Below are 26502 nucleotides of genomic sequence, written 5' to 3'. Positions count from 1 at the left end.
TAGTCTCAGTGTGTCAACCTATAGTCCTGACACTATTAGCTCATTGCTGCTGCAGGCAAGTTGGGGCACAGTTCACCAAATACTAATTCAGTGGGTCTGAGCAGAAGAATATGCCCCATATGCCTGGATCTGTTAGCACTGCTATTCTACATATACAAAATCTGTCCATTTTTTAGTGGACAGTAAAATAAGGATAGTAGGGGCTGGCATAAAAAGTTTAGATAAAGCAAAAGCTTCCTATAAGTCAAAGCTTCCTGATTATTTCTAGACACATCCATGTAATCCTTTCAACAATATGATAATGTTCTGTCTTTTGACATTTTTAAAAAAACTTTCCACCTAGTCCTGTGTTTTTCAACCTTGGCAACTTTAAGATGCATGGACTTCAACTCCCAGAATTCCCCAGCCAGCATGGCTGGCTGGGAAATTCTGGGAACTGAAGTCCATGCATCCTAAAGTTGCCAAGGTTGAGAAACACTGATCTAGCCTACAGCCACAGAATATCCTTGTAGTCTCCCATCTAAGGAATAGCTCATTCCAACCATGCTTAGCTCTTTGAAATCAGCTAATCTTCATTATGTGCTGCCACTGTGCTGGCAGAAAAGAAATAAAAAATCTCCCTTAAGCTGTTTCCTTCTTCCAGGTTTTAAAACTTTCCATCAACCCTACAGCCTTGTTATTCCCTGGGGTAGGCTCTGAGCCAAGTATTAATTCTGCCCAGCCCTGTTTGGCTTTTTGGTTTCAACCAAGGTCAGCTAAGATTGCTGCTTGCTGTAAATACATAATGAATTAACTGATCAGCTGCAGTACAATCAAATACATCAGCAATGAAAGTGATCCACCAATGGTGTTAATAAAACCAACAATCATTCATGTCTAATGCTGCCACTAATTCTGTTTTAAACTGATCACTAGTGATATGGCTAAAGTAATTTAAGCAGAAACTTAGTGACCACCTTCCAATCATTTCTGGCTGTCATCATAAACGAGCAACTGGCAGGGTTAAAGTAGAAGTAGGGCCAATACAATTGGGCTGCCACTAGCCCAAATAATTATAATCGTAATAAAGCCTTAAAAAAGGGTGTGTGCTAGAAAGTTCTTGCCAGAGATATTGGAGCAGAATCTCAGTGTCCTCTTCAGCACAGACAGTCATTTCAAATTCCAACTTTTCCACTGTGGCAGCTCTTGCATCCATGCTCAGCTTCAGTAAATTGAGAATACATACAAAGAGTAATCCCATTAGAATCTAAAATTTAGGCAGAGACTTTAAAGGTATGAGTTGGTGGGGTAGAATGGAGCCTTACGATGTTTTAATTCAGCCCATGGGATCTGAGTTATATTTGGTTCAAAATACGGAGAATAAATTATTTTCTCATGTAAATCTAAGGTAAATCCATCTCTTTCAAAAGAAAGAATAATTAGAGATGTTTTATGTTTTGTACATAGCACACAATAACAGTCAAGGGTTTATTTTTAGCATTTGTCTTTGTGACTGATTGTCAAATTTGACCTATTTAATGATCCATTGGGATCAATGCAAAGGTAATATAAGAGTATCTGAGGTAACATATCTAGGTCACATTCCTTTCTAATGTTCCCAGGTGCTTAAAAGGGATTTTTATAGAGAGCAAGAAGTGTATCATCTTGAATGAATAGAAATATAAATATGGCATGTCTCTTTTGCATATCCCCATTTGTGAATTAATGAGTAAGCTATCTCTGGATAACATTTGCTGATGGTATACAATATAAGAATATATATACTGATATTTTATGTACAACTTAAGGCTATACTGTAGAAGTCAAAAGTGCTTGTCCTTGAGAGTGAGATCAATTATTTTTCCAAAATAGCAAAAGTGAGTTTTGTTCTTAAGAATTCAGAGCAGGTTTAGCATTGACAAATGAATTATTGGAGGACAAAAGTATGTAATCTTCTCTTTCAATTCTTTTAAGTTTTACAATCTGAAGTATACTGCACTTTCAAAAAAGAAGCAAAGAAAGAAAAAGGAGATTTAAATATTTATTTATTATGTATTTATATATCACATTTATATAGCCACCTATCTCATACAAAGCGACTCTTGGCGGCGTATATATATCCAGCTATGTGGCCTTCTGATCTATGCGGTGCCATTATTCCTTTAAGTAAAGTATTCAAAAATGAAGAAATAATATATGATTTCTTCACCAAACTAATTTATAACTATTGTTCTTTGATTATTTAAACATTACAGTATTTTTATATATAGTATACATTCAGCAGTGCCAATTGCTCAGCAATATAACCTATGGCTTTGCGTAACAAAATAAGTCCTGTACTTTTCATTTTGGACTGGTGTATCTCTTGGTTTACATTTGGACCTTATCATTTTTTTTCTTTTCACTGAGGTTTCTTGGAATGTATAAATCAAAATCTTGATGTTGTTGTGCAAGACCATTATAATAGTCTTCATAGTAGTTAGCTTTGCATTAGTATACTATTTTAACCTTTTAAAACCTATTTATTGGTTTTTTAAAAAAATACTTGGTGACTTAAACAAATTTTCCTTTGTATTTTCTTGATGCTCTTGTTCCTGCAGATATTACTATGAATAGTGCTATAATGTGTTGGTCCTCTGTGAAGTTGTATAGAAATTGAAATAACTGAGTACTAATACAGTTAGCTTCTTGAGCCAGGTACTCATGCTCATTCTCTGTATGCTCTTATGTCCTGTTAATGCTGAGACTCAGATTACCTTTAAAAATAAAATGCATCATCATTTATGAAGGTATTATTAAAAGCTCCACTTTCAAGAAGATGTGCCGAATAAGAATATGTGTGGAGTAAACTTGAACACCTAAACTCAGGAAGCTAAAAATACACAATTTTTCATCAGATAGCTTTCTATACTGGTTTAATTTAGTTGCCAGATTGAGCATTTACTCCTCTGGAATTTTTCAGTACATTTGAAAATGCAAAGACCAATTTTATATGCTGTTTTTTGCTTACTTGATGAGTTTGTGGTGTTTATTGCACTCTGCATTATTTTGTACCATGTTTCTTATGGAGATTTCAGAGTGCATTTGAAATAGAAAAGAGTCTATATAGTCTGCTTTGGGCTGGTCTGGTGCATGTGTGTTCATGTTCTTCTTCAACACTGATATAGTCCATAGCATTTTTTTACTGCAGAGACATGTCTGAACTTATTTTATTGGTTTGGCCTGTTTCCAACTGTTCTTCAGATCCTTTAGTGCTTCAGGTGTAAAAACATCTACTCAAATACAGTAATGCTATGGAGTAGTTTCATAAGAGCAGACATAAGTTGCAGCTATGTATTTGGATCACTGGGTCCTCTCTAAGTTAGATAGGCACATAAAATATGTCTGGCTAGAAGGGTCTAAAGGCTATTTAACTAAGATAATCTTTTTTCTCAGTAACTAGCTATCAGTTTCAGGAATTAAAAAGTCCTCTACCAATTTTTTCCCCCTCTGGAAGGATTCAGCAGCATAAAAATGCAATAAATAATTAAGTATGGGTAGAATAATAGCATCAAAGCAACCACTGACAGCTTTATTGTCCATGAATTTCTCTAGTTCTTGATCAACAACTTGTATGTCATGATTTTTTTCCAATTATCGTAATTAAACATAGAAAACCTACAACTTATTAAAATACCCAATATATAGTTGAACTTACAACTGTGAATGTTGGCAAAGTGAATATAGTTTGGGACTTTTTTTAGTATTTTGTCCTTCCTAATCTCAGCTCTTGCAACCTTCCTCTAGACCCAGGGGTGTCAAACTCAATTGCACAGGGGGCCAAAATCCAAAACACACTTTAGGTCGCGGGCCAAACAGGATAAACATTTATTGAACACACTAAAACTAAACTTTTAAAACTTTTAAACTTTTAAAACTTAACTTTTTTGAACATAAATATGAATAAAAACAGACAGGAATATTATTCCGGAATAAATCAACTCAAACCTTAAATAACTTATGATATTTTGCTCTCCAAAATATATCCTGTCTAAATTATACAAGTTAGAAATAAAGTAAACGTTAAAAGAACAAACATTCAAATTTCTTTACTCTTATGTCATTTTATATAAAAAATAAACTTAAATTTTAAATATCCCAAAAGATTTTGCTCTCCATAAAAATAAATCCTGTTAAAATTATACAAATTCAAAATATGAACATGCTGCATAACAAAACCTGGAAATATAAATAAAATTTGTGCTTTTCAGCAATAACAAATCAAATCATTCAGTTGTCTTTGCTCTTACGTCATTTTATCAGAGCTGGACGCCTGGCATCTTTTTTTGGCAACGTTCGTTTATATTTGGTGTGAGGTTCTGTGTTGTGGAGATTCTCAGGATGGACTGCAGGTGCTCATCAGTGAGACGACTCCTGTGTGCTGTTTTGTTAGTCTTCATCACTGAGAAGAGCTTCTCCCACAGATATGTGCTACCAAACATGCACAAGGTTCGAGCCGCATGTAGACGGAGCTGGGGCATTTCTGTGGGAATGGAGTGAATAAACTGTGCGGGCCATGCAGTGTCGTACTTTGCCTTCAGTGTACCATTACACTGCAGCTCAATCAGCTCCATCTGAATCTGCACAGGTGCGGTTTCCACATCGACGGCAAATGGGCTGCGAAGCAACTCAAAATTCTTTTTTTGTTCTTCAAAGTCACCAAAGCGCCGTGCAACCTCAGTGCGCAGTGCGCTCAGTTTATCAGCAAAGTGCGTATTTGGGAACACCGTTGTGCCAACTTGGTTCAACATTACTTGGCAACAGGGAAAGTGGGGCAAGTTGCACTGGTGCATTTGTGTCTCCCATAAAAGCAGCTTCACTTGAAATGCCTTCACTGCGTCATACATGTCAGTGATCATGTGGTCACATCCCTGGAGCTGGAGGTTTAAGGCGCTGAGATGAGCTGTTATGTCAACCAGAAATGCCAACTCTCATTTCTACTTTTCATCCCTAAAATTAGTGGAGTCTTTTCCTTTACTGTCCATGAACTGACAGATTTCGTTGCTGAGCTCAAAAACTCTGTTGAGAACTTTTCCCCGACTTAGCCAACGCACCTCTGTATGATAAGGAATGTCAGCAAACTATGAATCTATCTCCCGCATAAAGGACTGAAATTTCCGGTGATTTAAACCTTTAGCTCGGACAAAGTTTACGGTTTGTGTTACAGTGCTCATTACATTGTGCATCTTCAGGACTTTGCCACATAGTGCTTCCTGGTGTATGATGCAGTGATATGCCGTTAACTCACCAGTACAGTTCTCCTCCTGCATCTTTACTCGCATCCTTCCCACTAGTCCACTTTTTTCACCACATATAGATGGTGCTCCATCAGTTGTAAGTGCAATAAGTTTGTCCCAGGGCAGTTTCATGTCGGTTATACTTTGACATACATTTTCAAAAATGTCTTTTCCAGTCGTCATCCCGTGCATCGATTTAATGTCCATTATTTCCTCTGTAACGTGCAAATTGGAGTCCACTCCACGGATGAAGATGGCCAGCTGTGCAGTATCAGTCATGTCAGTACTTTCATCCACAGCAAGAGAGTATGCAATAAAGTCTTTGCTTCTTTCACTCAACTGTGTTTTTAAATCAGTGACCATCTCACAAACTCGATCAGCAATCGTATTTCTACTCAGGCTTACATTTGCCAGCATCTCCTTTTTGTCTGGACATAAGACGTCAAACACCTTGATCATGCAGCTCTTCAGAAATTCTCCCTCGGTAAATGGCCTGGCTGATTTGGCGATCTCCTCTGCCACGATAAAACTTGCTTTCACATCAGCTTCACTTTGTGATTTTGCACGGGTAAAAAACGTCTGCTGAAGTGTCAGATGATTCTTTAACTCTTCTGCTTTCTGTATCTTCTGCTCTGCATTCAGGTCTTTCAGATTATCCTGATGTTTTGTCTCATAGTGCCGTCTTAGATTAAATTCTTTAATTACAGCCACATTAGCTCCACAAATGAGACACACGGGTTTACCGGCAATGTCAGTAAACATATACTCAGCCTCCCATCGGTTTTTAAAGGCTCTGTTTTCAGAATCAACTTTTCTCTTCGGCATCGTGAGGGCTAGCTTCGCAATAACTTGCAGCATCATAAGTTAAACTTGATTAACACGGGAAGCGTTCGGCAAAGCAGCTGAAGCGCTGCATTATGGGATCTGTAGTTTATTGTGTTACCAGCGCTTCATATCGCCGGGCCATTAATAACAATAATATATAAAATGATCTCGTGAGCCGGATATAATTACACGCCGGGCCAGATGTGGCCCGTGGGCCTTGAGCTTGACACATACTGTATGCTCTAGACCTTCACTATAGATTTAAAGACATTTTTTTCCATACAACTGTAACTTACAATATTTTCCCTAAGTGATCTACAGTATGCAAAAATGGATGCTTACATACTTTTTCAATATGAATTACTTGAATGTTACCTTATTTATTTATTTATTTATTTATTTATTTATTTATTTTTCAAATTTGTATGCCGCCCATCTCCCCCAATGGGTGACTCTGGGCGGCTCACACTAATAATAAAAAACACAGGACTCTGCAGACCTAGACATAATCTATAAATAGTTAAAAACATATATAAAAATGGCCTAAAAACCTCCTATAATTTGGCCCTAAAAAACCTGTAAGATGCTGGGGGGGGACAACCCCTCACCCCACCAGCCATCTCCATAGGTGCGGGCCCCCCTCTGGCCCCCAAGCCTTCTGCAGAGCCAGGATTTGATCTCTTTCCTGAAGGCCATGAGGGAGGGGGCACACCGCACCTCAGGCAGCAAGATGTTCCATAGGACATATTCATATTCTTTGCTATTCTCAATGAATAAATTGGTTGTATTCCAATACTTAAGGATAATGTTACTAGACCTTCAACACAGCTAAGGGAATAAATAAAGGCAAAAAAATAAAAAATAAAAAGGAGATTTATGGAAGAAACAGCCCACATTTTCATAAATTTTCTCATATCAAAATATGTATGTTCATTTGGGACTGTCATATCTAAATCTTGTTTCTTTGCATATTGTCCCAATTCACACAGGGCATCACAACCCATGAATCATGACAGAAGGCGAATTTAAAGCCTTCATAGCTAGTGAACTGTACAGCATTTTGAGCTTTTCTGATCAATCTTGGAGAAACTTCTAATCTGACTCAGATCAAGTTTAGGCAGCTCTTTTTATAAAACCTCTGCTGCTACCAGCCTGCATGAATATATATGGAGCTGGTAATCACACCTTTATAGTCACATAAACTATGAGATAGGTTTACAAAAATATATAGAGAAATACTCTTGTTTTCTAAATTTTGGTACCATCAGGATAGAGAATTGTCTGGAAATTGGTTGGAGCATCTTCAGGGCTTCACATTTCTTTTTTTCTTTACTCTCAAGGACAATTTATTCTCTGGAGTGTTTTTTGATAGACTTGCAACCCTTTCTTATCCAAGGTAGGCTTACAACCCCTCCTTTGTTAATATGCGCAGGGTTTCCTGTTATTTTAAGGCGGGAAACTTTGTAGTATAAAAGTAAATAGTAAAAAAGGCTTAATAGTTTATATTATTTATTTATTTATTTATTTATTTAGTAGACTTGTCCCCGCCCATCTCCCCACAATGGAGGACTCTGGGCGGTTTACATCAAATTAAAACCATAAATACATAATTAAAAGTTATAAAATATGATTTTAGAAATCAAAGACAACCTTCCCACAAAATTCCTCATGAAATCTGATCCTGCTGTACTTGAAGAAGTAGGCAGGGTTCTTGGAGCATTAAGCATTAGATCCATATCCCTCCTGGCTAGCTGAGGTTTCCCAGTAGGTGTCATGTGGCTGGGTCCAGGCAGTACTGAATTCTTCCTTGAGAGAGGGAGTGGTTTCACAACACTGAAGGAGACAATGGTCTGCCCCCTTCTCAAGAAGCCATTATCCTGTTTCCAAACTTCCTTTTTTAGGGAAGGTTGTTGAGAAGGTGTTCATGCTGCAATTCCAAAGATTCCTGAAGGAAGCAGATTATCTGGACCCCTTTCAATCAGTTTTTAGGCTTGGGTATGGGACCAAAATAGCGTTGATCATACATTGATTGAGGATGTCCACTGACAGGAGTGGAATGGGGTTGGTGAATTTATCCTTGTTCTTCATGACCTGTCATTTGCTTTCTATATCATCAATCATGGTATCCTTCTGGATTGGCTCAGGTGGTTAGGAGTGGTGGTTCTCCTCCCTTCTCTAGCATCAGTTCCAGTTGATATGAAGCCAGTGGGTGATGTCATGTACTGGCATGGGGTGAAGTATCATCAATATGCTGATGATACCCAGTTATACCTCTCTGCCCCTGGCCAACCATATGATGCTGTTAAGGTCCTTTCTCAGTGTTTGGAGACTGTAAGGGTCTGGATGGGAAAGAACAGGCTTAAACTCAGCCCTAGCAAAACTGATTGGCTTTGGGTTATAGGGCCTCCTGGATCTGGTAATCTATCATCTCTGCTTCTGGATTCGTTGACACTGCTCCAGACCGAACTGATGTACAATTTGGTAGTTCTTTTGAACTTATGGCTCCTGTTTGAGGAACAGGTGATAACCATGGCCAGGGGGGCTTTTTCACAATTACATCTAGTGTGTCAGTTGTGCCTTTCCTGGATTGGGAAGCACTGTCATGGTCATGTATGCCTGGTCGCTTTGACTGCACCTTGGTATACCTGTGTTACACCTCTGCTCCCATAGCTGTAGTGACTTCCAGCAAACGTTTGGGTACAATTCAAGATGCTGGGCACCCATAAAGCCCTTTATGGCATGCAGCTGGATTATTTGCAGGACCACCTTTCTCTAATAATTTCTACCTACCACATTAGATCCAGCTGAAGAGGCATGCTCCAGCTCCCATCTATTAGGGAATGCCATGTGACAGGACCTAGGAAGCAGGTCTTTTCTGTTGCAGCACCTGCTTTCTTGGACACCATACACCACCCCTCACCCCCTGAGATCTGGCTGGCTCTGACTCTGCTAGCATTCTGGAAAGCCTTAAAAGCATGTCTGTATTCCTGGACCTGGATGTCAGGAGGCTAAGGGGACCCGTGAGATGGGTGTCATAGTACTGCTTGTTGTTGCCCTCAGTCGCCTTTCAGTACATTTTCCATGCATTTTTATTGACATTGTTGTTGGTTTTTTATGTTATTGTTATTGGACTGTTTCTGTTGAATTTTATTTTCCTTAGCCACCCATTGTGAGATGGGCAGCCGCATAAAATGAATGAATGAATGAATGAATGAATGAATGAATGAATGAATGAATGAATGAATGAATGAATGAGCAAGCGAGCAAGCAAGCAAGCAAGCAAGCAAGCTCCATATGCATCACACACCTAGCCACTTTATCTTAATACACTGTCTGGTGCTGCTTTCACTTGACAAAAATGTTAAATTCCTACCTAAACTAATGATGGTGTTGTAAAGGATTGATTCCATGCCTGATGAACTGAGGCCAACAAATAAAGAGAAAAGTTTACAGTATTTAGTAACAATTCTTGTATCTGTCTCATAGGAACAGATACTAGCATTAGGATGGTTATCGGACATACAAACATGCATAACACAATGTGTCCATGGTAAATTTTTTTTGCACATGAAAAGATACTCTGTTCCCTATGTGGTCTTTTAAAATGCTGACTGATCACTTCTCTATCCTAGAATGTCCTGACATGGATGCTGATTTATTAACTTGGTTTTCTTGTACATGACCTGTCCATTTAGAGCTATTGGAGAATGGCCCGTTTATTTTTCTCTATAATAGGTGGCTCACCCCAATCTAGGATTATGATGAATTGGGAAAAAAAAAAAGAGAAGAATTTCCAGGTCATCTTTACTGCAAAAACAAAAGCAATTCCACTTTGGATCATTTAAGAGGAAAAACACTATTTTCATAGGTGTTGCTGAATGCTATCTCAGCAAATGTTTTAAGATGGAATTAAGGTACTAGCCATAAACATAGCAAGATTTACAATTTAATGGCTGGTGTGGGTCTTCCGGGCTGTGTGTCCGTGTTCTTGAAGTTTTGTTTCCTAACGTTTCGCCAGCATCTGTGACTGGCATCTTCAGAGTGCAGGAGCACAGGCAGGAGGACATTAAGGTGGTTAAGTTCAGAGTTTAGGAATTGGGTCTCGCAGATTCGATTGGCACGATCCATGAGGGTTTTGATAATGCCTCTTTTCTGACGTGGGTGGTGGTTGGAGTTTTTGTGTAGGTACCGGTCTGTGTGGGTGGGTTTTCTGTAGACTTTGTGTCCTAATTTGAGGTCTGGTTTGCGTATGACCAACATGTCTAGAAATGGAAGTTGGCTGTCCACTTCTTTTTCCATAGTGAACTGTATATTGGGGTGGACGCTGTTTAGGTGGTTCAGGTGGTTCAGGTTAGGTTGTTAAGGTGGTTCACCTTAATTGGGTCCTACAAGTGAATGGCTACTCCAAAAATGAAATAAAAAGAGCCATCAAACCAAGAAAGCAACATGCAACTGAAGAAGAAAAACAGCCACCCACCAACAAAGTATTTCTCCCCTATATCAAAGGGGTCACAGACCGCATGGGAAAACTCATGGAAAAGCACAATTTCCAAACAATCTTCAGACCCACCAGAAAAGTACAAGAAGTGCTAAAATCAGCAAAAGACAAAAAGGATCCCCTCACCACTGCAGGAGTATACCGCATACCATGCAGTTGCGGGCAAGTATACATCGGGACCACAAAACGCAGCATCCATACCAGGATAAAAGAACATGAAAGGCACTGCAGACTACAGCAACCAGAAAAATCTGCAGTAGCTGAACATGCTCTCAAGCATACTGGACACAAAATCCTATTTGAAAACACAGAGATACTGGACAACACCAACAGCCACTATACCGGGAAGCCATTGAGATTCACAAACACCAGCACAGTTTCAATAAAAAAGAGGAGAGTCTAAAAATCAACAAAACCTGGGTACCAATCCTGAAAAATACAGCCTGCAAAAGATCAAGGAACTCAGCTTAACCACCAGGACATGTGAACAGTTCACACAATGAACTTGCTAATCACCCCCAGCAGCCCCTCGTTAACAACTCAAGAGAAGAAAAAACCTGCCTAATCCCCAGGAAGATACACACAGATTCTGACACCAAAACAAGCAGCCACTCAGTAACTCAACCCCCCACACACACACCCAATCCCCCCTCAGATCCCTATAAATACCCACAAAAGGGTCACATCACCCTGGGCACAGAGAGAACTGCTCCTGTCTGTGCTCCTGCACTCTGAAGATGCCAGTCACAGGTGCTGGCAAAACATTAGGAAACAAAACTTCCAGAACACGGCCACACAGCCCAGAAGACCCACACCAGCCATCGTGTTCCGGCCGTGAAAGCCTTCGACAATACTGTTAGAATTTATGACAAATGATGGGGTTTTAACACAAGATGATTTCCTTTATTTTGTGCTGGAGAGTTGTGAACAGCTGCCATATAACTAATATAATATATAATTTATATAATATATAAATATGGCATACTGAATTATATTCATCCATATTAATCTAGGAATGTATATCAGTTTTCTTCTCTGTCATATGATAATTTCCTTCTTAGCCCAAGGAAGGAAGGAAGAAAAGTTAATATTAATAAACATATAGTAATGTGCATTACATTTGTGTTTTTGGCAATGTGTTATGGCATAAATTTAAAAACATTCTAGGAACACAGCTATTTTTGAAAATATAGACATTGTAATAATCTACAACAATATAAACATTTCTCATCATACTCTTCCATGATATAACACATGAATATATGAACAAATCCATAGCATTAGAAAAATTTAAACCTATCTTTAGATCAAGCCCATTGAGTGATAACATTCATCTTACAGCAATGACTGTTATTGCAAATCATTATATTTGACAGATTGTGACAAATGATTCTGAGTCTGTTTTCATCCATAATGTTTGTAATAGAATTTTTGTGGTGGGGAGGGGCAAAGTTGATTTTTTTAGTAGAATTGTCAAACACTTAGCAAATGTTTAATGTCCCTCAGAAATAGAATATTACAGAACCAAAAGAATCATTAATATAACATGCTTTTGGGAAATTTATGGTTTGTGTATTTTGATAAGAACATGGCTTAAATTTTTGCAGTGAGGAAGATAACTGGGAGTGGGGGTGGAGGTGGGCAAAAGAATGGAGGCAGAGATGGAATTAGTGATACATGGGTGTGCATAGTTATACATAAGTGAAGTTCATCAATTCCCCTGAAATATAAATGTGTTTATGAACCTCTCTAAGGTGTGTATGTGCTTGCCACTTCATAATTAAAGACATGAAGTAGTCCTGCTCCTGTATTTGTAGAGTATTCCACATGTGGAGATAATCTTAGAGGAATCAGTATCTTCCTTCACAGAATGCACGAAGGGTTCCTTTAGAAAATTCCAGGCCAGGGAGGATGTAATCAGCAAGCATGTTGGTTATGGGGATATGACTAGCCCTGAAGTATTCTCACATATGCCTTGAATGCATGAGGAATTTTATTAAAACCTATCTATGCAGGTTGTTTGCATATGTAGGGTATATTGATTCATAGGATAAGTCAAATACCTCCTGGAAAAAACAATATCTGAGCTAGAATCTAAAGAACAGGAAAGCAAAGCCTCATTCAGGCATCATCTAAGCCTGACTCTTATTCCCTGCATATATCACCCAGATGATTAAAGTTTCCCTGTAGCATTTCAGCATTCAACAGAAAAGTCTGCAAAAGAAAAGCCAACCCAGCTTATGTCCTGCACACATTCACACGAATGTCTGCTGGAAAGTGAAAGTCATTATAGCAATGTGGTGATTCACAACACCTGAACAGGTTGAAAATGTATGTATGATTTCAGTGTGTACCCTTTTGAGTATGATGGAAATAAAACAAAGCTCTTTATTATAAAATCTTATCTTGGTTAGCTTTTGAACAGCTTCCCAACAATCCAGTTGAGTTTGGTTGACTTTTACATTAAGTTATTTATTGTATAAACAACTGGGAACAAAGGAGTCTGCAGTTGTATTTCATTCTTTTTATGACCTGGTTTTTAAATTACACTTCTGTCCAGGTATTTGGTTTCTTAAAACACAAGCATCCCACTTCCTTTTGCAAAAATGCACAAAATATAAATAACTCTATAAAGATATAAATCATGTTATAACATTGGCCATGTTGTAGTGTACAGTAATGTTGTTCTTATTTTTAGACTGGAAAAGACATATTGAGTACAAGCCTGGTTCTGGGAGCATACCTTTATTTCCTATCATTCACCTGGAGACTTGTGATGGACCTGTTTCTTCTATCCATGCCACTGTTGAGCTTCAAACCAACTCTATTGGAAAAGGCTGTGATCGTGAGACATACTCAGAGAAATCCCTGCAGAAATTATGTGGTACATATGTTGAATTTCAATTAATTTATATATAATTCTGGACATTTCTGAGCTGATAGTAGCAATGCTGGTATTTACGTAGAAACCAAAAGGGAGATTTCTTTCTGTTGAACTTCAATTATTTGGGGATAGTCTTTCAAGGATCACATGTTGGCAGTTAGCAGGGCTGAAGCCTGTAGTAGGTGGGTCTGACATTATTAATGGATAGAGCTACTGTTTGTTTCTATCTTACAGCAACTTGTCACCTTCATCTGTTTCTGGTGTGATTTTGTTTTATTTTTATCTTTATTCAGGTGTTTACCTAAACATGGAAAACTCAAAATGAGGAGGGAGTGGAACTGCTACGCAGCTTTTTCCTTTCTGCCTCTCCAGAAAGGAAGAGGTGTGCTCACATTGGCTTGAATGCAAGCCCAGCTATGAGTAGGATTCTGGATCCTGCTTTATTCAGATTCCAAAAGTCATGAAATGCTATACTTGCCTTTCAGGCTTCCTTCCTATGTACATGATCCAGGCTGATCCTAGTTTGTGCTCTCTGTAGGTTTAGGCAGAGGCCTGAATGGGACCTTTCTCTCTTTAATGGGTTGGGAAGGAACAGAGCATTCTTGCCAGAGATTTAAAGTGATCTCATTAAGCAAACTCCCTAAAGTTTTCAGCTAATGGGGACATTTGGAACTTTGAGGGTACTCCCACAAAGTGGCTTTCACGCAAGATTTTCACTACCCCACTTTTTTTTTTCTGTGTAACCCCTCCCCCCCAATCATTTTTCTTCATTCTAAGAATGCTTCTGGGATACATGTGGGACCCAAAATAATTCTTGGAAATAAAGATTATACTTGAATCTACTACTTAGTTTTACAGCAGGCACATAGGATGGGGAAAAGATCATGATGGCACCAAGGGAGTTGTATGGAAAAACACTGTGTCCTATAGATGCCTCTAGGACTCTGGATATATAAGAGCTTTGAAATTAGGGAGTAGAACTCCAACCCTGCTGTAAATGTTTTGAATTATATTGAAATAAATTGAACTTGTTTGTGATTCTGGACATTTTTAGAGTTACAATTGTATAACAAATTATTATATCAAGAAACTTATTTTACATATTTACATTTTATAAATATTAATCTTCACCAGTATATGATCATTATCACAGTGAAAGGTTATACAGCAATTTTGTACATGTCAATTCAAAATCAAATTCCATTTACTTCAATGGAACTTATTTCCAAGTAAGTGGGTGTACAGGATGATGGCCTAAATCTCTTAGTCTCTTGAGTTTTAAAAGCACGTCAGAGTCTCTAATTGGCCTTTTAAAACATTAAAAGTTGTCTATAAAAATCAACCATTCTTCACCCTCCCTGCTATAATATATCTTGTATGAGACTGCTTTTTAAATAGCAAAGTTCAGAATGTCCAAATAGATGCTTAATTAGAAGTGGTTTGACCACATTTTGACCACATTCATATTTTGCTATACTCCCTCCTGATCCAATTCTGGGCTCACTTTAAAATATTGGTCATTACCTTTAAAGGGCTGAATGAATTAGGCAGTTTACCTAAAATGTTGCCTGCTAAACATACCTTGGCTGCTCTGAAACAGCTAAGCATATTCGATTCTACTTTGCATATGGAAATGGGAAATACCAGCATTTGTTTCACTTTTCTCTACATAGTCATTATCTTCAATACCAGTTAAAAGAAAGGAAGATATTTCTTAAACCTGTCTGCATCTACCAGTTGTTAATAAGTAGTTTCATTGCTTGTTTGCTAAAACAATATACCTCAGAGTAGTTAACAATCATGATTAAGGTTACAACAAAATAAAATATTTAAAATATTAAATATTTAAAATATTAAACTCATTATCAGTCAGATATATCAACTTATTGACAGTGATAAAAAGAGCCAAGTCTTCATCTTAAAAAGTACAAGAGCTGGTACTAGTTTTAAGCATACTGCATATAGGAATGCTACCTCTAATTCCTTTTCTTAGAAAAGCTCTTAATATGTAGAATGATTTAATACATTGATAAATACTTAAAGAGAAAAACATGATTTATATCAAAGCAATATTTATATATTTATTGAAAGGCTGTATTAATCCATTATTCAGAAATAATCACTTTTGGAGCTTTAAAATGCTTCTAATTCTCTCAAGTGTATAGTGTTATCTATATTTTTCATAAAATCCATTTTTGCTAATGAAAGTGTTGGAATAGCTGGCCATTTTTGCTTAATGAAAGTGCTGGGATATTTTATACCTTGTAGGTGGACAGGACAGGTTAGTAGTTAGTGCCATTGTGTCAGCACTAACTGTATTATTATGTAATGAGGATAATGTGTACATTCTCTTGAAAATATAAATACATTTCAATTCATAAAACTGATATAAATTCCAGCTACATGCTGTGATCCAATAACTGTAAGGACAAGGCAGGAAATCTTTCTTCAGTCCTTCACCCCACTTTACTGACCTCTGACATATTGCTATTTATCACCCCAGGTTTACAACAGGTCTTGGGAAGTGTTGATTGCCCAAAATTATACTGCAGTGTCACCAGCCCTTTGGGAAATACTCCTGTGGTTTGGAATGCTGCATATTCATGCAGCAGGTACCATGGAGGAGAGGTGAGGTTGGACAAAATTCCATACCCAATCCTAGTCCTCCAGCTGACCAGGTTGCAGTAACTAAGGCAGCTTCTCTATAGTGAAGCAAGGAGAAGCTGAATTACTTTGTGTTCCCCCCATTCAGCTTTAAAATCTACTATGAACTCCCAATGTCATTTGGATCCCAGGATCTGTCTGTAGTTAGCCTGGAGCACTGTTTCCCAATGTTGGCAATTTCCAGGTATGTGCGCTTCCAATCCCAGAATTCCACAGCTAGCATGGCCATTGATGAGAATTCTGCGAGTTGAAGCCCATACACCTAGAAGGTGCCAAGGTTGGAAAAAACTGTCCAAGAGCATGGAGCAGACCTTTATTAACCCTATGACCCATCTACCCTCTTTTAGCACTTCATGTTTTAAAGCGATTTAGTCCGAAAATTTGTTATGGATAAGCTAAGCAATCCCTCAACATTCCTTGCTAAAATTTAAAAATAAGTAAATCCATTAGTATGGTGGCATTGCTAATTCCTGTGTTGCTGAATATACAAGTCAGTTGATTAAAGTAACAAAAACAATTCACTGACAAATATATAATTCAGATAAACAATGTACTGAAAAAGATTGAATTTGCTTGGTACAACTTTAGCAATAAATCTTATTTTGAAATATTTGTTGTACTGTTATGTTCAAAGCCAGTGGAGGCTTCATAGCACAGGGCTCGACAGTGGGTTCTGTCAGCAGCCACAGCTTCTAGTTCCCTTGGCTGTCAGAGTGGTGTAGGATTTCTTTCACAGCAACTTTGTAGCACTTGCGTGGTTGACCTCGAGGTCTCTTCCCAGACTCCAGCACACTACAGAGCAACTGGCAAGGCATATGGTGGTCATCCATTCTGATGATGTGTCCCACACACTGCATCTAGCCTCTGATAATCAGGGACTCAATGCTGGTGGACTCCGCATGTTCCAAGACCTCCAGGTTGGAGACATGGTCTTGCTAATGAATTCCAAGGATGGAGTGGAAAGTGCACATGTGAAATTTCTCCAGTTATTTGATATGCCTTTGGTACAGAGTCCAGGACTGACATTCATATAGGAGAGAAGGAATAATCACAGATCTGTAGACTTTCAGCTTTGTGAAGATGCAGTTGTTGTGTTGATTAAGCACTCTAGTATGCAGCCACCCCAGTGCCTGTCTGGCCTTGCTGATCCTGGAGTCAGTTTCTTTGTCCAAAGACCCATCGCTTGAGATGATGCTTCCCAAATATTTGAAGCTGTTTACATTTGTCAGCTGGGTGTCATCAGCAGTGATTTTTGGTTCTACAGGGTTGGTAATTGGCATGGACTGGTAAAGTACTTCAGTCTTGTTCAGGGTGATAGGCCTGACTAGCACAGCAGCATCTGAGAATTTGTTCAGCATCAATTGTAGATCACTGTCTTTGTGTACCAGGAGCGCACAGTCATCAGCAAAGAGGGTTTCTTGAATGACTGTATGGAGGCACTTAGTCCACGCATTCAAGCAGTGAAGGTCACAGAGAGAGCTGTCCAATCGGTATCCGTATCTGATACATATTCCCTCCTTCAGACCCTGGACAGCAAATGACAACATGCAAGTGAAGAGCAGATAGAACAGGACTGGAGCTAACACATAACCCTGTCTTACCCCTTTGGAAATGGCAAATGCAGCTGATGTATCACCATTATAAAGACCCTGTCCTGTCATTCTGTTGTGGAGTAGCCGAATCAACTTCATTAATTTCTTTGGGCATCCATAATGTCTCAGGATGATCCAGAGAGCCTTCCTGTTTATAATGTCAAATGCCTTTGTCAGGTCAATGAAGACAGAGCAAAGAGGCTTGTTCTACTTGATGCACTTCTCCTGGACTTGTCTCACAGCAAATATAATGTCTGCTGTTCTTCGTTCTGGCCTGTGGGAAGTTCCTTTCCAAGACAATGACAAGTCTGTTCAGGAGAATGCAGGCAAAGATCTTGCCTACAATGAACAGCAATGAGATACCCCTGTAGTTTCCACAGTCTGATTTGCTTCCCTTATTTTTGTACAGAACCAAAGTGAGGGCATCATGGAAGTTGTCAGGCATCTCTTCTGTGGATCAAATGTCTTCCAAGATGTCTTGGAGCACCCATAATGCACTTGGATCTAATACTTTGTAGATCTCGGCAGGAATATCATCCTGTCCTGTGCTTTATTTGAGTTCATCTGCGAGATCTCTTTCTTGATCTCATCAGTAGAGGGAGGCAGGTCTAGGGTATTCAAGACTGGCAGCTGAGGAATCTGCTGTAAGACATCATGATTAATGATGGGCAGCCTATTGAGTGGGTTAGAAAAGTGTTCAGCCCAGCGGTTTTTCAGTCCTTCCTGGTCTTTGATCAGGCTTGACCCATCAGATGACAGCAAGGGGGGAGGGGGGGCATCCTGATTTAGAAGGACCATAAACTGACTTTATGGTTCTGAAAAACTCTCTGGTGGCATGCATGCCTGCATAGTGTTCCACCTGCTCAGCCTTTCTCTGCCACCACTTGTCCTGCATTTCTCACAGTTCCATCTGTACTTTGGACTGCAGGTGCTTAAAGTTGTCTTTCTTTGAGACAGATGATGGATCATTCTGCCAGTCTGCATAGGCCTTTTTCTTGGCCTGAAGGGCTGCTGAAATGGTAGGTTGACAAATAACCATAGTCCACATATTAAGAACATGAATACCATGATGATATAGACTGAAGTTCTTTCTACAAATTCAAATATAAATAAATAAAAATGTGGCTATTGGTCTATCTAGCTTAGCCTCTTGGGCATTCTGACCAAGCAGTGGCTTTCTACAAAGCCTGCTGCTGCCATTGATATCTTTTTAATGGACAGGAATTAAGCCTGGGAAGATTTAATGCAAAAAATGTCTGTTATCATTAACATGAGACAATGAAGTGTGATTCTGACTTTCATATAGTAAATTCAAATAACAACTTTCTCACTAGTAACTCATCAAACTGTTCATTATATATCATCTACAGGGGCATCATCAGGGGCCATTGACCTGTTACCAACACACAGTGCAGCAAATAACTGGACAGCTGGTCTTCTGATGGACAGCAATGACATGATTTTTAAATTTGATGGAAAGCAAGGTGCCAAAATTCCTGATGGAATAGTACCAAAGAATCTAACTGATCAGTTTACCATCACCATGTGGATGAAACATGGCCCAAGTCCAGGATTAAGAGCAGAAAAAGAAACAATTCTGTGCAATTCTGATAAGACAGGTAACTCAAAATCTGCACTTCCTTCATCCTTCTCCCAGATTTAAGTGTTCAGTACAAGTAGACATTGAAAAAATAACATAAACTGCTATAAGAATTAACCTCAAAGTCTTTCTTACACTGAATCATGGATTGATTTGGGAACATTCAGTTTCAAATAAATTGATTGTATAATCTGATTTTAATAAATTATCACTCATTGATATATTTCTCATCTTTGTCTATTTTTTTTTTTTTTAGAAATGAATCGACACCACTATGCACTTTATGTGCATAACTGTCGCCTAGTGTTTTTGTTACGGAAAGATTTTGACCAAGCTGATACTTTCCGTCCTGCAGAATTTCACTGGAAGCTTGACCAGGTACATAAATTACCTTTTTTTATAATTATTCCCTAACATTTCTTCCATAGCATTGCATGAAGAATGTACCAAATACAGCAAAGTCTAAACTTGAATTTGCCAACCTGAAATTTCTAGGTCTTAAAGTTCTATAATCTGGAGAGCATCAGGTTTGGGAAGGCTGGCCTAAGCAGTTTTCTAATTTCAAGTAAGTCATGAATAAATGACTACTCCACTAGATGTTATCAAATTACATTGACCATGGTAATCTCAATTAATGGAAGTTAGAGTCCAACAATAATTAGATAAAATTCCGCCACTGAATTGGAGGCTGTGATTAAAAATTAAATTATTCCTTCACTCTTCCATCATTTTTTTCTCACCTCCAAGCTTTTCAAGATGTATATCTCAACTGAGATGAATAATATCTGTTTGGGGAGTTAAAAATATTCATCACCTGATGCAATTTAGAAAAGCAACTCTGAAGATTCCTTCTACTTCTGTGTCAGAAAGTTTGTTGTTGTTGTTTAGTCGTTAAGTCGTGTCCGACTCTTCGTGACCCCATGAACCATATTGCGCCAGGCCTTCCTGTCCTTCACTGCCTCCCTGAGTTTGCTCAGTTTCATGCTCATTGTTTCAGTGATGCTATCTAACCATCTCATCCTCTGCCGTCCTCTTCTCCTTTTGCCTTCAATCTTTCCCAGCATCAGAGTCTTCTCCAAAGAGATCTCTCTTCGCATTAGGTGACCAAAGTATCTGAGCTTGAGCTTCATTATCGATCCTTCCAATGAGCAGTCAGGGTTGATTTCCTTTAAGATTGACTGGTTTGACCTCCTAGCAGTCCAGGGGACTCTCAAGAGTCTTCTCCAGCACCACAGTTCAAAGGCATCAATTCTTCGGCGCTCAGCCTTCTTTATGGTCCAGCTCTCACAGCCATACATTGCTACTGGAGTCAGAAAGTTTACAGGATTTTAAATTTGAAGCAGCAGCTGAATTGGAAGCGAAGCTGTTCAGTGCCAGAACAATCTCCAGGAGCCTCAAGTATAGTAAATTTGAGGCTGCAGCACTGATCCTAGAATGGCACAGCCCATGCATGTGGAAGTGATCTGAGATTACAGTGATGCTTTCAGAGACTTTCCCTCTATTTTTCTGAATCTTTCCTCTCCTTCAGCACACTTATCCCACAGAGTCCCCACCACTAAACAAAGTGAACAAGGTGATGGCAGCTCTAAGAAATATTTTCAGTCCACTCAGCCAGCCTGTGAGGTACAGAAAATCTTTTTTTTTCCCAGCTGATTGCCTATGACAGTCATGGGACCTCATAGAGGGTGGAGAGTTGGTATTGAAGATGGTGACAAGTAACACAGTGAATTGTAGTAAATCTTCTCAAATGGATAGGTATTAGGACTTTGAACACTTTCCAAGTGAATTGAAAGAAATGCTTTGGATCTTGCATGAGTGAGAGCACAATACCTCTTTGCTATTCATTAAGGAGCCCAATGTTTTTCAGACATCTACACAAGCCAGAAGAAAAGGTGTCATTGTTTTAATATGATTAATAAGTAGGGTTTTTTTTTTTAAAGTAACGCATTTTTTTGAGGTCATGCCAAAGTCTAAAATAGTCAGGCTGCCTTAATGAATAGCTGAGAGATGTTGTGTTCTCATGAGGTCCAAAGCACTTCCAAATCATTTTTGAAGCCAATGCTTCTCTGGTAGTTATTAGCTGACAGAGTAATTTATTCCAACGATACATCAAAATAAACTAGAAAGTAAAAGAAGTTTTGCTGTGACAATGTTCCTAAACTGGACTGTGATTCTAATAGAAAGGATCCCTGGTTTTATACCTTTATTCCTTTCTATTTAGTTTTGTATATATTCATTTACCAGTTCACTAAAAATTTATATAGAGGCTTAGAATGTACATAAAATGTTACATAAAAAAGACAGGACTGATCAGATAGCAAAAAAACCCTTTCATCTCAAAATTAAATTTTATTTTGATTTTAAACCAATAGCAATTTTAACTGTTTGGTGCTTTTGAATATTAGCCTATTTAATGATATTTTTTCTTGTAAATGCAATATGCTGCTCTCCCATCCATTTAAATATTATCAGGCCAGGATGATTAGGTGTGGCTGCTGGTGCTCTTTCAATTTTGAAGCAAACAAATTGGATGTTAAAATTACAGCATGACAGAAGAGAGATACTCTGCAGTAGTGCAGAGTAGTTGTAGTTCATGATAATCAGTTTTCAACTTACACTGTCAATATGATTAAAGGGTTCCATTATTTAAAGTTCTAATTAACCCATACACATGTGTATGTTTAGTGAGCAAAATGGCATCTACAGCCTATAAGTCTTTCAGTGGATTCTAGCTCTCACAAAATTGTCACACATCTATTTGCAGTACTTTCCTTTGTCTTGCTGATCATTTGAAATCAAACTAGGATGTCTGCTTTGGCACCAGCATTTGGTCAGGAGTGTGGGATTTAGAGTAATACAAAACACAGGTGTATATTATTCAAATTGTGAATATTGTGTGAATTCTAAGTAGGCTCCCTTCTCTGTAGGGATTGTCTAGAGAAGACCCCACTCTGAAAAGAATAAGCTGAATAGCGTTCATTCAGTTTGGATGATTGAAGCTGCAAGATAACTAGCAGAAGCCCCTTTTATATTGAATCAGTCCTTCTTTATTTTCATCTTCATACATTAAAGTAATGTATTATTTTAGAATCAGCAGATTAATTAGTGATTGTCTATACCTTCCTGGAAATAAAACCTATTTAACTAAGAGAACTGTATTGCACAGCATGAGGTAATTTTTATGTGTCCACTGACTATAGTGCACAAGGTATTATTTATAATCTATATTTGAAGATGCAAGAACACAGTAATTTATGTAGTAATTCTGTACCATGTAGCTTTCCTATAAGAGCAACTGTTACCTGATAAACAAACTGACTCAGAAATTCTTGTTATGAAATGAAACAGAGAAGAGCAAGGAACTACTTTACCCTCTGTCTTTCTGCTTGTTGTTGACTAGATTTAGAAGCCAACAACAAGCAGATGGCTTGTTTTAATGGAAATATATTTTTCTTCTGCATTTATTTTCTTTTGCTGTTTTACTATGTCTAAACAGTTTATTTGCTTTAAATAAAATAATGATTAAATTTCATTATACTGATTATTAAGGAATCCCATCGCTGTTCTGTATATTGGAATAATTAGGATATTAAGAAAAATCTAATCTAAACTTCTGTTTAATAGTTTTATATTCTTAATACATTTTATATATTATAGCAGGTTAATGAAGATGATATGAAAATGTGTACGACAATGAGAAAACATTTTATGAATCCCTTCCTTTAATTTAAAAGGGAACAAAAATAACATATGAAATGAGCAATTCTGGCATAGAATCAGCTGGATGTCTGGTTGCTTTACATGTGATTCTTGAGAAGAGACTTATCTTAATGGATGTCATTGTACATTTTCTTTCTCAGCTGAGATCTTTGGTGTACAATTCATATTTTGGAGTGAAGTTTTTTACATGCAACCACTAAATTATTTGGCAGAATCAAATATGCTCCAATGTAAACACTCCCTTTATTCCAATTCTGTGTCTGGATCAGGCTGTCACTTACTCAGGGATAAACATGACTAGAAAGAATATATTCATTTTATTTGCCCAAATGGTAGCCATATAAGACACTTGCTGTTTCTGAGGGACCAGGAATCGTAGTTCAAAATATATTTCAGTTCATTTCAACCCTTTCACAATCTTTTGCAGCACAACCTTCTCCTCTTATCCCTAACCTGCATAGTGTCTATTTGTGGCAGATTGTTGCTTACATTCTCTGCATTTCTGCTCTTGCATCCAGAAGAATCTACCAAGTTTGTCTGGAATCTTCCAGACATCAACTGAGATTGGAAACAGGTTTTCAGGGATGGTCAAGACTAGGCAAAGTATTGACAGCCCTCTGGTGGCCCACAGGGAAACTGCAGATCACAGCGCCAAAATTCAGAGGCAAAACCATTGATTTTCTAGCATGGTTTCCCCTATTTTGTTAATAAAATTTTGCTCCTTAAACCCCTTATATACTGACCCCAAGGCAAAAGATCAGGAAAAAAAACTCTAAGCCCTGCCCATTTTGGTGACCTCTTTTACAACACCCTCTTCGCTCTTTCAGAGACAAAATTGAAACTCAAAAGTGCAGCATGGCTGCAAAAAAAAAAAAGGTTTATCCCTGTATTAGGAATCCTCCTCCTCATTATCATCCTCATCTCCTAGTACTTCGACATTGCCAAAAAGTGCAGCACCTGAGCTGTGGATTAAAATAAGCCAGAAAAGGTGTATTATGATTTTCCATTTGACCATGTGTGTCACTGACATAGCTAGGTGCTAATTTTATTTTATGCTATTTTATACAGAATGTTACAGCTATTTGCCACAATTTGTACTCTTAGCCATTGGAGCCCTCAGGATGATTAGGGCAATGCCTATTCAGTCTTTAGATTCTCCATCATCTCTATGTCCTACCAAAGTTTCTGTCCCATAGTATTACAGCCACACTATTAATAATCAGGAAATACTAGTAGATTTTTTAAAATTAGTGATTTTATATATTGTCTTAGAGTATTTGTATTTAGTCATTTTAGCATTTAGCATTATATATAATTATGTACCTCTTACATGGATGTATATAGTTATATTCATAGTTGATTTTGAAATCATACACACACACACACACACACACACACACACACACAGAGTACTGGTCCTAGGCTTTTACATTTGTGCTAGCACCTTAAATCTTAGTCATTCTTATAGTACATAGGTTAAACTATTAGTTTAATAGAATGGTTTTAATTTTAGTATTGAATGTAAATCTTGCTGGTCAGTGACCAAAATGAGAGACTGACTGACTGCCATTTGATTATAGAAAAAGAGTCATGGACATGTACATACACACACACACAGACAGACGTATCAATCACTGCCCCATTATTTTTGTCACATGCAAAGGCCTTAGAAAAAAGTCTTACATTGTGTACATTCTGTCATAACATTGTAATTGTAAAGGAAGTTCTGATTTTATATTTTTAACTGGTTTCAAGTTGCTATTTTTTTTTTAAGGAAATGGAAATATGTGTAACAGCATTCCTGGGACCACTCTGTAAATGTGTGAGTGCCTTTCTCTTTCCTTCCTCCCTTCTTTCCTTCCTTCTTCCCTCCCTCCCTTCCAAAGCATTTCTGTAATGGAACTAGACATCAGCATTCATCTAATGTTTTTATAAAGGGCAGACTTGATTTTTCTTTTGTGGAAACTTAAAACAAGGTTTGCTGTTTCCACAACTTATGGACCTTGTAACAAAGGTGAGGTCATAATGTGCACTACTAATTATAGGCCTTCTTCTTCTGAGGTTCCATTGAGCAAAGCTCTAAATATGTATCTCAAAATCCTGTTCAACCAAAAAATAAGATTGTATAAATCCTTTGAAAGATGTATTTCACAATGCATGGAACTTGTACAATTCATCTGTTTTTCAGTTCTTAAAGCACATGTTCCCAGGCTTGCATTTAAGGATAGGAGCAGTTTACAAAGTAGTTGCATGAGTAGAAAAAAAGACATACCTGGTTTAATGATTTGAAGAGAGGTGTTTCATACCTCTTTTAAAGGATCTGTTACTAGGAAGAACAAAAGATGTTCTTTCTTTGATTTAAGATTATTGTCATTAACTTGAATTTAATATAAATTACTAAGATATGTACCACTCTAGTATTTTAAGTAAGGGAATTTCAATTTTAATAGGTTAATAGAGCTTATCAGCTAGAAACTGCATATTATTTTATAGAACTGACATCTTTTGTACTGAAATTCAGCTATATTTTCCAGTAAATTATCAGCAAACCTGTGTACTTCATTTGTATCTTCTAAATACAAATGTCTAATCTGTTAATATTTTAATTCTGTCCAACATCATATTTATATTCCTCCTGACAAAAATGTTGATGTTCTGGCACTTAATTTTTAGTTACTATATCCAAGAAACAACTTTAAACATTTCTGGCTACTCAAAGATACACATCTTTTAATAGAAATAAGTAGAATTCTTAGTACCCATTTTTTGGACTCAAAGTATGGCAGTAATCTGATTTTTTTTTTGTAAAAGCTTAAATTTGTCTAGGACTTTTCAGACAGACTTCAGAAAATGTGCCCAGGAATATTGAACTCCAATAATGCCAGCAGTCTTTCCTGTGAACTAGCATCCTTATAAAATGGTTTATTTTGACAAAATAATTATCACATAGGCTTAACAGATAACTAATTACTCTGTTTGTGATATATGGTATATAAGCAACTGTCTCTCTAAAATTTTATATAATTAAATAGCCAAAAGATACTATTTAAATAATGTACTTTTGCCTAGTGTTGGGGTATGTAACTTACAAATTGATCTCTTTTTATAAACCAACAAAATAAAGGATCATGTTCCTAAATGTATTCATTACATATTCTGGATATCAGATGGGAAAAGAGGCATCCAGATATTTCAATATCCTTCAGTATATTATTCTCCCATTATTAGCACCTCCATTTATATATGAAAACAGCTTTTTTCTTGAAAGTCCATAATGAACGAAGATATATATTGGGTAGAAAAAAATTAGTTTTAAGCATCAGTTCATCCAGCCTTCATATTTTCTTGACTTCAGTTATTTCCCTGCCTATATTTCTTTTGCTTGCTTGCTTTTATTTATCCCATGGCTGGCTTTATTTAGCACTCAGGACAAATTTGGGTGCTCTTGAAAAGCTAAGTAAGGT

At 37.6% G+C, this 26502-nt stretch overlaps 1 protein-coding gene across 1 annotated transcript in view; it reads left to right on the top strand.

Moving 5' to 3' along the window:
• The window catches only part of CLSTN2 (calsyntenin 2), a 203704-nt gene that overhangs the window by 108886 nt on the left and 68316 nt on the right, over positions 1-26502 (top strand). Inside the window, exons 6-8 of the mRNA XM_007428023.2 lie at positions 13277-13462; positions 19089-19337; positions 19575-19696. Coding sequence (XP_007428085.2) covers positions 13277-13462; positions 19089-19337; positions 19575-19696 — 557 coding nt within the window. The remainder of the gene's footprint in view (positions 1-13276; positions 13463-19088; positions 19338-19574; positions 19697-26502) is intronic.

Source organism: Python bivittatus, unplaced genomic scaffold (genome assembly GCF_059951505.1).
Source record: "Python bivittatus isolate LINGU-HERP-01145 unplaced genomic scaffold, Pbiv_v1 ctg000980_np1212, whole genome shotgun sequence".
NCBI lineage: Eukaryota > Metazoa > Chordata > Lepidosauria > Squamata > Pythonidae > Python > Python bivittatus.
Note: the sequence above shows the minus strand (reverse complement) of the source record. Positions and strands in the feature narration are given on the sequence as shown.